We start from the raw sequence: 11,402 nt of genomic DNA on the forward strand, positions 1-11,402 counted from the left end.
TACCAGGCCCTGGGTAGCCTCTCAGTCAGGTAGGCCTTGGGACATCAAGATTAGAAGGAGCTAGCAGTAGCCATGCCCATCTGTGCTCTCTTGAGAAGGCAGTGTTAGCTGGGCATGGTGGCACACGACTTTAATCCCAGCATTTAGGAAGCAGATGCAGACAGATCTCTGTTAGTTCAAGGGCAGCCTGGACTACAGAGTGAGCTCCAGGATAGTTAGAACTGTTATATAGAGAAACCCTGTCTCAGAGAGAGAGAGAGAGAGAGAGATATGTTCCCTGGGCATTCTACCTTCACCCTGGCCTCAAAGCCCAAGACAGTTAATAATCACAGAGTTGTGACTGAATGTTAGGGTTAGGCCTGCCCCATTGGATCACAAATCCCAGGATGACGAGAACTGATTGAGTCTCCCTGCCACCAGGCCCCTGGGCACACAGAGCTTGAACCTGTCATGCTGCAGAAAACATCTCGAGCAATCCCGAAACTGTGGAATTGCACAAGCATGAGCTTCTAAGAAGTGTCTGGTATAAGGCTGGGTCTCTCCTCCTCAGAAAATAACCGGCCATGCTCTGTGACTTCCTCACTGACCGGAGAACGACCCACCAGGGCCTTTTGTGGCTCTAGCTCTCTGAGTGTGCCTCTCTTCTCAAAGCAAAAGAAAAAGCCTTCAGGGCCGCTCCAGGCACCACAGTACTCCACCTTCCCCCCAGGCTCCTGGCAGGAGGACAGCCTAGAGCACCAAACAGAAGGAGGCTCTGGGGGAGAAGGGCTTCATCGTGTACAGATCGGATGGCCAGGCACCAGTGGGATAAAGTCTTGACCCTTCTCCCCACAGCCGTGACTGCTGATCTGTTTGGCTCTCTGGTGGACAGTGTTCGGTTTGACAGAAACAGTGCACCTGTCTTGGAGGGCAGAGAATAGAAGCTGTCTCAGTGTCCTGAGACCGGACAGATTGGATATGGCCAGGGACTTGTGAGCCAGCCTGCCCCTGGCCCACTTAGAAGCTGGCAACCAGTTTACGGTTTTATGTGATATTCTAGACTGTCAGCATTTTCAGATAAGACAAAATCTATAAAACACCAGATCGTCCGACACAAGGTAGACACAAGAATGACCCACCACGTGTATGAGTCGTCATGGGGCCTGCAGGAAAGGAGGAAGGACCTGGGTACTGGAACACGAGAGGCAGCCCTTAACCCTGTCTCCACCTGACTTAAAAATAGCTGCATGGCTACAAATGTTACTGTCTAGACACCCTGGGATGCATAAGAACCTCCATTATGGACCCCTCCCCCATTCCCTATCTCTATCCCATATTCTATCCTCCACTCCCTAGGCCAAGAAGGACTGTCTAAAGTGGACCAGGGACCCCAGGGCAGTGACCAGGAGTTGATGTTTCTAGGGTGCTACGGGCTCTGAGCAAGAAAAGAAACCCTCCCTCTGAACCTTAGCTTCCACCTGGGGAGAAATAAAGACTGAAGGTTTGCCCTGCACCCTCCCCCAGCTTAGGGCTCTGCAGAAACAGGCTGGAACCCTCGGCCATGTCAGGCTCTGGGACCCTTGGCAATGAACTCACTGTGGGTTGTCACACTGGCGGGTCCTGAACTTCACACCTGTGCCACAGGTGCGTGAGCAGGAGCCGAACGGAGTCCAGGCACCCCAGTTGCCATCTCGTTTGAGGATGTCAGGGGTCAGCCAGATGCAGTGGCCTTTAAAGCAATGCTAAAAGACAGAAGGGCAGGCCAGTGAGGTGGCTTGTTGGGTAAAGGCCTTTGCTGCTTGCTTAACTGAGTTTCATCCTTGAGACCCACGTGGTGGAAGGAGAGAAATGACTGACCTCCCGTGTTGTATTCTGACTTCCGTGGCACATGCCTGATCCCTCCAAATTAAAACAACAACAAAAACCAAGTCATTACAAAGAAAAGGTAAGAAGGCATTTCCTCAACCCATGGAGGGCACCAGAATTGCCGGAGAGGCCTGCTCCCCTCATAGGGGCAGTGTCTTTGATGGCTGCCCTGGGCCTGCTCTGAAGGCAACAGGGATAGGGAAGGGGGAATCCGATTTTACGGGCCCTAAAGATCAAAGCCCTTACGTCAGACAGGCCTTGCCTTGCCTGCAACAACAGGAAGAACAGGATGTCCAGGCCCACCCTCCAGGGCCTTGTCCAGCCTGCTCTAAACCTCCTGTGCCTGCTGCTTATCGTATTCCCAAGATAAACACCCCTCGTGCCTGGACAACGATGCAAGAGCAGCATGCCAGGCATCCTGGAGATGGAGCAGGTCTAAGTGAACTCGGGTATGGAGGAGGAAGACTAAGAATATACGAAGCCCAACACCGGAGCAGAAAACAACAACAACAAAAACAAACAAACAAACAAACAAACAAAAAACCCACTAAATTCCATCATCTCATTCTTCCCAGCGGAGGAAGCTTACAAATCCCTAAGGAGCCCATGTGGGGAAGACTTCAGAATTTAAAACAGTAAATTAGTAATTCAGTACATCGCAATCCAACAAATGGTTGGTTGATTTAGAATAAGAAAACATATCACTCAAAATAAAGGCAATTAACAGCACATTACCACAAAAAAAAAACCCATTATTTTCTTTCTTCCTCTGTGTGTGTGCATGCGTGTGTGAATGTTCGAGTGTGTGCATGTGTGTGTGTATGTGTTGCCATGTGTGTCTGCATGTGTGTCTGAGGTTGAGGGTGCATGTGTGTACCTGAGTCTGTGTGGGGCCTCAAACTATGAGAGCCATGAAGACGGTTCAGCGAGTAAAGCCTGACAACCCGGCTTTGACCCTTGGCGTCCATGTGGTTGAAGGAGGCGTGACATGGAGCCTGCAGTCTCTAAGGAGACTTCTCTGGAGTCAAGGGCTCTATCTGGGCAAACAGATACAGGGCCAGCAGTTATGACTAAGTGATCCTGGCGTCTCCTTCCTGGGCCTCAGCTCTCCCTGCAAAGCCTCCCTCACTTGAACACGGTGGGGGGGAGACGAACTCACAGACATGTTGGCTCACGTTCCTGTCAGCTGTTGGACCAGGTAGAATTCACAGGCGGGGAGGGAACCCAGTGGACTGCATGTTTGCATCCCCTCGAATTCAAGTGGTAAAGCCTTAGTGCCCAGTGTGACGGGGTGGGGGTGTGGAGATCTTTAAGTCCCCTTCATGAAACAGATCAGCGTCCTTATCACGGGGGAGAAGAGAAATTCTCTCACTCACATGGCGCCCCCTGATGGCTGTGTAGCTTCAAACTGGGCTCCGCCCTGAGGGGCGGGGAAGAGGAGGGGAAATCCTGGTTTCTGCTCGTTAGCATCTGCCAGGCCCCCAGAAAATGATTGGCTAAGGAGTGAGCATATTATTTCACCTGAACCAATGAGGATTTGCCTAGCCTGGAACCGTGGCTAGGCAAACAGGAAAAGAGTACTTTCTTTCTGCAGACTGGTGGAGAGGGCGGGTGGTCAGGCAGTGAGTGATCTTGACAAGGGACAAACCAGAGGCCCCGTCAAACTAAATCTCAGGCTGTGCCTGGGAACCACCAGGCCTTTTGCTGGCTTCATAGCAAAGTGACCCACGGCCACCCACAATGGGTAGGAAGCAGACTTGAAGGGATGAGTCTACTCTGCTGTGTGAAGATAGCAAGTTGAAGGCCGGGCTGGGCTTCCTGACAGGGTGGGGAAGCCTGGAGGAGAGGGCAGCGTGGGCCCTTGAGAAAGCCCAAGATCCCCCTTGCAAACACTGCAGGGCCTGTCCCTGGTTATCATGGGCCTTAAACGCGATGTCTCCTGACCCCCCCCCCCCAAGTGCCCTTAATCCTGGCTCACCTTGCCAGGAGCACACATAGTTCCGTCCAGAGGGGGACCCTTCTTTGTCTTGCAGAAGTAGGGGTTGTCCGGGTGGCTGCACCATAGCTGTTTGCAGGGGTCAAAGGTCCGGAACTGGAAGAGAACACCCTGTTTGTCTGGCTGCCCTCCCTCCCCAGCCGACCAAGCAGAATGCCACCCCTCACCCGGGTCCTACAGCCTGAACTGGCCTGTGAACGAACACGCCTGGGTGGGTGGGTGTTGCAAGCTCCATGTGATTCCAGGGCCATGAGCGACCGTGAGCATGCAGCGTGGAGGACAGCACCGCTGGGTATTGCTGGGTCCCCAAGTCTCCAGCCTTGGAGGCTGCCCACCTCGGGGGAGCTTTGACAGGCAGCTGAGGGGCAGAATATCCTGCTTGGAAACTGACTGGGCATCCCTATGGCCCTGGGCAGGAGTGGCTGGTGCCTTAGGCATCATCACCGCAGGGCCCTTGGGGACCCCTCGCTGTGTCTCTACACTCACCGCAGTGCACATCATGTAGCCCAGGCCAAAGTCGAAGCGACATTGCTCGTTCATGGAATAGTGCAGCCCTGGGAGCTGAGGCAAGGCCGGCCAGTCATGGGCGAAAGGATCATCCCGCAGGCAGTCATAGGAACTGTAAGGGGACACGTGTGTGCCACGAGCGACCCTCAGTGGGGGAAGCTGAGGTCCTTTCTGGAGTTATGCTGGTGGGCAAGACTTTATAACCCGGTCTTTAGCTGTCATGCCTCATCCACCAGTTTAAGATTTCAAGACCTGGTGAGGGCAGCTTCTGGGTTCAGTGCCCTCTTGGAACTGAACCACAGGAGGGGGTCGCCCTTGGGGGCCCCAGGCGGGTACTCACTGCAGGTAGCGGCCGAGCTCCTGCTGGCTGCAGCGGGACCAGTGGAATCGATGGAAGGCAGCCTGTACCAGAGGCGCCATGATGCTGCCCAGCCGCACCTCATCACCGCAGCGGTTGCCCTGTCCGTCATGCTCCATGCCCAGCCTGTCCGGGGAGCAAGGCAGCCTGGCTGGACCCTCGCCTGACTGCCCCGACCTGCCACATCCCTACACAGCTCAACTCCAGGGAGGCATTTCTAACAACCACGGTGCACGGCCCTGACCTTTTCCGTTCTGATCCACTAGAGTCTTGACCCCAGAGCTACTCTTTCAGACATCCACCATTCAGGCCCCTAGCTCTGTCCCCGAGGAGGGCCACCATTTCCCGAACAAACAGAAGGAGCAGGGGTGTGTGTAGCCCAGAGCGCCCAGGTTGCTCTGTCTTTCCCTACATGCCTCCGCCAGCTCTGCCAAAACTGGTAACGCTTACCCGGGATTCAGTCTCATCTGATGCCTGGAACGTGCACATTTGGGCAGAGTCCTGGCTTTTTGACCCTGGGTCACCCTCCCTCAGAGCCTCGGTGACCCATCTACAAAATGGGGTGAGGCTCTGTCCCTGACCTGAGACTTGAATAGGATAATGGCACCTTGGCTCGCTTATGGGCCAGAGAACTAACTCTGCATGCACGTGTGCATGCGCGCACACACATACACACACACACACACACACACACACACACACACACCCCATGCTTCTTCTCTTTGATTTGATTTGTTCTGTCAGCAGAAAGCTGGCCTCAGGCCAGAATGTCAGGACAACACATCTAAGTGGCTTTCCCATGTGGCGGTCCCTCTTAGGCACGGGGAAGAGTGGTCATCCAGTAGAACATCTGATTTCCCCATACTTACACATGGCCTGTCTCATGAGCCACCACAAATGCCGAGGAGAAGCCATCCTCATGGTTCAGGGTGCAGCTGCGGACAGGGTGGCACATCCCGGTGACAGGAGCATAGCCTGGGAGGGGACAGAAGGTGGCTCCAGACTGCAGGCCTGGAGTTCTGCCCATGGACAGCCCCAGATTGCAGAATCCCAGATAGGACCCTCCCAGATCAACCCTACAGAACTCAGGAGATACTTGCCTTGGCAGCAGCCCCCGGCCCATCACTACAGCTTGGCGGCCACTTTGCCTGTCATAGCCCACACTGCGACTAACATCCATTTCCTGGCGTCTGGGCAGCTTCCTGCCCGCGCTCTCTTCCTGACCCCGGGGACGGACTCTTTCTGCTTCTGTGCCTCTTTCTGGGTCTTGAGTGTTATATCATTGTCTTCCTTCTACTTAGCTGCTTTGCTCTTTGCCAAGTGACTTGAGATAGGTGTATCTACAATTTACTTTCAGCCTTCTTCCTGAAAATAGCTACACATGTCAGTTTATTACTGTGCTACCTCTATACACAGGCTTTTAAAGATTACTTTGTGTGTGTATGCATGTGTGTGCTCGTGTGCGTCATGACGTTTGTGTGGAGGTCAGAAGACTGCTCGCAGGAGTTTCTTCTCCCCTTGCACCCTGTGGGTCCCAGGGGTCAAACTCAGGCCATCGGGCTTAGCAGCAGGCATCTTTACCTGCAGAGCCATCTCTCTGGCTCTACCCATCACTTCTGATTGCCATTATCAAATATGCCAAGGCGAAAGTCTCCCTTTCTCTGAGAAGAAAAGGTGAGGTGAGAGGGAGGGACTGGGAGGAGAGAAGGGAGGGGAACTTCCTACTGGGATGTAAAGTAAATAATTAATTAACTAATGAAAAAAAATTCTAATTTCTACTGTTAAGTCTTCCTCAGCCCATTTTGTGTGTCTACTGCTTAATCTCCAGAATGGCCCTATGTGATATTTGACCCTGTATATCTTGTGAGATTTCCCTGTGACCCAGCAGAGTCTGTTCTGGTATATTCTCACAGACCTTAGTAAAGAGATTATATTCTTCCATGGTTTACTGGAAGAATATACCAGTTAAGTCAAAGTGCTGAGTTCAGAGATTTTATATAATACATATTACATCTATTTGTGTTTATGTGTGTGGGCACATACATGCTACTGTCAGGTCAGAGGACAATGCCCTGGAGTCAGGACTTTCCCATGAGGGTCCTGGCAATTGCACTCTTGACTTCCAGCTTGGCAGCAAGTGTCTTTACCAGCTGAGCCTTCTCACCTCTCCAGCCCTAAACTTTCACATCGTTACTCATTTTTCTCATCTGTTGTTGTATCAGTTACTAAAAAGTGTCTGTAACATCTTCAACCATGTAGTTTGATCAGTTTCTTTTTCTTTTCTACCTTTTGATTTTGTGCACATTAAACCCTTGTGCAGAGGATCAGTTGGTAACCTATTCAGAGTTGTTTTTCAGCCGCCAGGGGAAGAAACTTAACCCTGAAGGCAAGGCTCGACATGATCTCATCTTTAGGCTGTCAAGCACTGTCTTGTCTATCCTACTGTTCCCTGACCTTCCTCTGTTCCTCAGGGCCATGGCTCCTGCCTGTCCTGCCCCTCTTCTCTAGGCTAGGCTGCAGCTGTTGGGAGCCCCTGGCAGCCCCCTAGCATTCTTTCCCTGTAGCTGAAGGCATAGGGCGAACCTTGCATGCCCGAGGGCCCGAAGTCCTGCCGTGTGAGGAAGATGGCGTGATCGTGGTACTCATCATGGTCTGTGTCTGGCTTCTGCTGGAGGTAGGCCCATCGGCAGACATTCTCCAGACTCTGAGAGGGGTTCCCAATCTCAATGAGGCTCATGGACTACAGTGGGCAGAGAGAGACGGAAGGGTTGCTATCTGGCAGATTAGGGACTGACCAGGTAGTTGTGCTGACAGAGCCCAGTGGTCCAGGGACCACTCAGATCCCAGCTGTGTCACTCCCATGACTTGCCTTCTAGTCAGCTCTACTCTTCTGAATGGAAGAGATGGTTCCTGGTCACTCTCACCCTCATGAGTTGGTCAGAGGCCCCGTTTGCCCTAGACTGTTGGATGGGGAGCTAGACCCCACCATTCTACCCAGACCCTTCTATAGACAGCTTATATTTGGCAGCTTGCTTCTTTTAGTACTGATGACAAGAGACAATAAGAGAATGTAGGCATGTTGAACACAAAGGAATGGTCTAGTAATAGTTTTAGTCTAGCCTATGGACAGAGGAGGCAGCCACACCTCGGCCATAGAAACTGTCAGGCTGCCTTTCCCACTTGCCTCATTTATGAGTCAAACAATTCTGAGGTGTGTTACTGTCACTTGCATATGAAAGAATTCTGAGCAACACACTTTTGTGAGAACCATGACCACGTAGGTCCAGGGCACTGGCTGGAAAGTAAAAGCTAGCAGCTAGCCTAGACTGGTGTGCCCCACACTGGTGTGGAGAAAGAGCTCCAGCCGAGTCCTTGAAGAGACTGAAGAGTTCAGCCAGGAACATACATTCAGATATCAGGACCCGTGAGCAGGAGGGGAACAGGCACGGAGGCAGGAGCCAGGCTGACATAGGGTAAGAGCCAATGGGTCAATACGATGTAGACAGAACCCTTCCCCTGTGCCCAAGAGGTTCTGGGAAGAGGTTGAAAACTCCGGTATCTTCAGTGGTTGCGTCCACTGAACACTGGCCCATGGCTGCCATTCAAGGACAGAGGCCCAGGCTTGCCAGAGCAGATGTCTCTGATGGGTCTACGGTTAAAGGTAAGGTTTACAAAGCTCAGTGGGTATAGTACCAGAGCAACATACCAAAAACCTGGGTTCAATTCCCAAGCACCTCCCAAACCAATAGTATGAGTTGGCTTGGACAAAAAATGGCTTTAGTAGACAGAGCAAAACTCCACCCCACTGCCCAAGTCACTCATTTAAGAACCTCTGAGTGAAGGTAGTTCCTCCAGGGGACAGGATGCCCTCCCCACCTTGCAGACAGGGCCCAACACTACAGTGGACAGACCACCCCACCACTTTGCAGACTGGACGCTGGCTGATTCCCTCTTTCTCTCAAGATGCTGGGCTCCAGTCCTGAGCCTCTCTTGGCAGACAAGGTGATTTCACTGCCGCGGCAGGATAATTTATTGAAATATTGATTTGTGTTTTTGTTCTTGTCTTGTTTTGTTCTCTGCCTGTTCCAAGAAGGCAGACTGCTACCAGCATTCCCCAGCCCCAAGGGGTTTGTGCCATGGGGACAGTTCAAGGGGTGTAGGAACAGCTTCTTAGCTTTGGAATCCCAAGAAAGATCTCTGGAGGGCAGGGTAGAGAGACAGACTTGGGGAGCACTGTCCCAGACAGGAGCTACATTACCGAGGAGAGCCCCAGGAAGGCAGAACTTCAGAAAACAGCAGCTCTGTGCTGTATTCTGTGAACCTTGATATGCATGCAGGCATCCCAAGAAACAGAGCATTCGGGGATTCAAGTGACAAGGTGTAGGTGGTGAATATGTGGTCACCCCTTGGTGTCTGGGAGACCATGTATGGCTGGTGCTGTGGGAGTGATTTTAGTACTCCAGCGACCCCCACATTGGTTAATGCTTAAGTTCCTTCTATAAAAGGATGCAGCATTTACACAGAGCCTAGCACGGCCTTCTGTATCCTTTACATCAACTCTAAATGACTTACAGCGTGTCCCACAGTGTAAGTGTAGAGTGCATGGTTGTTATGCTGATTGTTTAGGGAATAACAACAAGATAAAAGCCTGCATATGTTCAATACAGATGTCGTGTTTCCTCCTGATTATCCTCCATCTGTAGCTGGTGGAATTGGCAGAAGCAGAGCTGTGGGTGTGGAGAACCAACTGTATTTTCTCCCACCCTTTTCAAGGTCTGGCCTATCTCAAGCAGGCACCAAGGACCCAAGGGGAAGTGTTCTTGTTCTTACTGGGTCTGGAGCATCCTAGGGGTCACCGAGTGCCCTTTCCAAAGGCTAGCCTGTGACAAGACATCAATATTGCATCCAGTGCATTTTAGAAAGAGCTGGTTCTTGCTGGAGAGGATGGGAATCGGGAAAGGAAATCGAGTGTGGCCCACTGTACTGTCAACGGGCTCAACACGGGGTGGGAGAGGGGAGACATCAGGGCTGGGGATGGGGACAATGAGACAAGAATAGAGGTGGTTTCTGGCTTTGGTGAAGGATGGTAGTGGACACGTGGGGAGTACCTAATGTCTTATCAGGGAGACTGTGGGGCCTGGTCACAGTGCTGGGGACAATCCATCGTGAAGATGGGCTTTCCTGTACAGTTTGCTCGCCTCCTCCCTGGTTCTCATGGTACAGAATCCAACACTGAACTGGTCAAATGCTCCGTCTCAAGGCCCAGGGGCAACCCGGGATCCAAGCTACTAGAGCAAAGGCCTAAAGGCCTGAAAATCAGGTGACATGCCTTAGAGGCACAAGGAAGTTTTTGCCTCCTTCCTCCGGCCCCTTTTCCTCACCCTATCCACCCTCCACTTATGGGACCCACTAGCTGTCTTGCCCCACTTGACCTCAAAGACTCCTCTCCAGGGTCTGGAGAGATGGACCAGTGGTCAAGAGCATTTACTGCTCTTGTAGAGGACCTGCTCTTACAACCACCTATAGCTCTGCTCTGGGGACCCTCAGGTCTCTGTGGGCATCTCAACTCTTGCGCATATACCTACCTCCACACATATACACATAATTTTTAAAAAATTTGAAGAATTTTGCCGGAGGCAGAGAGATATCTGGGACAACCTGCCCAAGCTGGCCATAGTACAGGGCAAGGTAGCAATTGTCAGAGGCAGTCCAATTGCTGCTGGGCCAGCTGTAGGGAGCCTTCTAGAAAAGCCTGGGTCCCCACTGGGTGCTCGAAGCCACAGCGTTTTTCCTATATATGCATGCTTATGATAAACGTTGACCCTTGCAAGCACTTCACGGCTTCTCTCTAGCCCATGTGCGTCATGAGTATCTACTTCGAGACTTTCATTTCTACAGCAGTCCATCTGATAACCGAGACAGTGCTGAGCAGGAGGGCGCTCATGCCCTGTGGATACGCTGGACAGTGTGACCATTCAGTGTCCAGGCAGGAGGGAGTGATACGGTGCCTGATTTCAGCGACTTCCCCAAAAGAGCCTACAGTATAAACTTCGTCAACTTTTGGCTCCTGGAATTTTCCAGTTAATATTTTGAGATCAGAAATGGCAGGTGTTCTGAGTGGAAAGTAAATCTGAAGACGAGGGGACTCCTTCCTATTTCTTGAGTCTGAATCTCTTGCGGAAGTCCTGAAAGGCTGGGAGAGTTGTCTGTTTTAAAGGCCTTGGCCATCTGTCTCCCTCTCAGCTCTAGAAACAGCCAACACCTGGTGCCTGCTCGCCTTTGCATTGGTTTTTCTAGGAAAGTCTTTGCCTTCCTGTTCTTAGCTGTGCTGGAATGGGGATGGGTGAGCAGGGGGTTGGGGGAGGGGTCGCTGACTGCATAGGCTGGTGGTGCTCCCGCAGTCAGAACAGCAGAGGTCTGGCGTCTGGAGCAGAGGGGTGGCACGTTTGGAAGTGGACGATGGCGTCTCCATTTCCCGAGGCTGAGTGGTAGATAGTTGGAGGGCCTATCTCCTGAGGCAGTGGAGTCTTTCGTCCTGGGGCATGGATCTTCACAGTGACAACAGTTTCCATAGCTCTGACCCTAGTGTGGAGATCCTACATGGGCCAGGGCCACACCTAGGCCCATGAGCAAAGGCACAGATGTTCTGGTGTGTGTGTGTGTGTGTGTGTGTGTGTGTGTGTGTGTGTGTGTGTG

The 11,402-nt window shown here is 52.1% G+C and overlaps 1 protein-coding gene across 1 annotated transcript in view; it reads right to left on the bottom strand.

The window, feature by feature from the left end:
* Adamts2 (ADAM metallopeptidase with thrombospondin type 1 motif 2) overlaps positions 1–11,402 on the bottom strand; it is a 204,120-nt gene that overhangs the window by 20,783 nt on the left and 171,935 nt on the right. Inside the window, exons 6-11 of the mRNA XM_055597210.1 lie at positions 7,290–7,446; positions 5,576–5,681; positions 4,689–4,832; positions 4,328–4,460; positions 3,824–3,937; positions 1,576–1,721 (exon numbers count right to left, since the gene is read on the bottom strand). Coding sequence (XP_055453185.1) covers positions 1,576–1,721; positions 3,824–3,937; positions 4,328–4,460; positions 4,689–4,832; positions 5,576–5,681; positions 7,290–7,446 — 800 coding nt within the window. The remainder of the gene's footprint in view (positions 1–1,575; positions 1,722–3,823; positions 3,938–4,327; positions 4,461–4,688; positions 4,833–5,575; positions 5,682–7,289; positions 7,447–11,402) is intronic.

The sequence above is a fragment of the Psammomys obesus genome, unplaced genomic scaffold (assembly GCF_907164565.1).
Source record: "Psammomys obesus unplaced genomic scaffold, mPsaObe1.curated_primary_1811, whole genome shotgun sequence".
In the NCBI taxonomy this organism is placed as follows: Eukaryota; Metazoa; Chordata; class Mammalia; order Rodentia; family Muridae; genus Psammomys; species Psammomys obesus.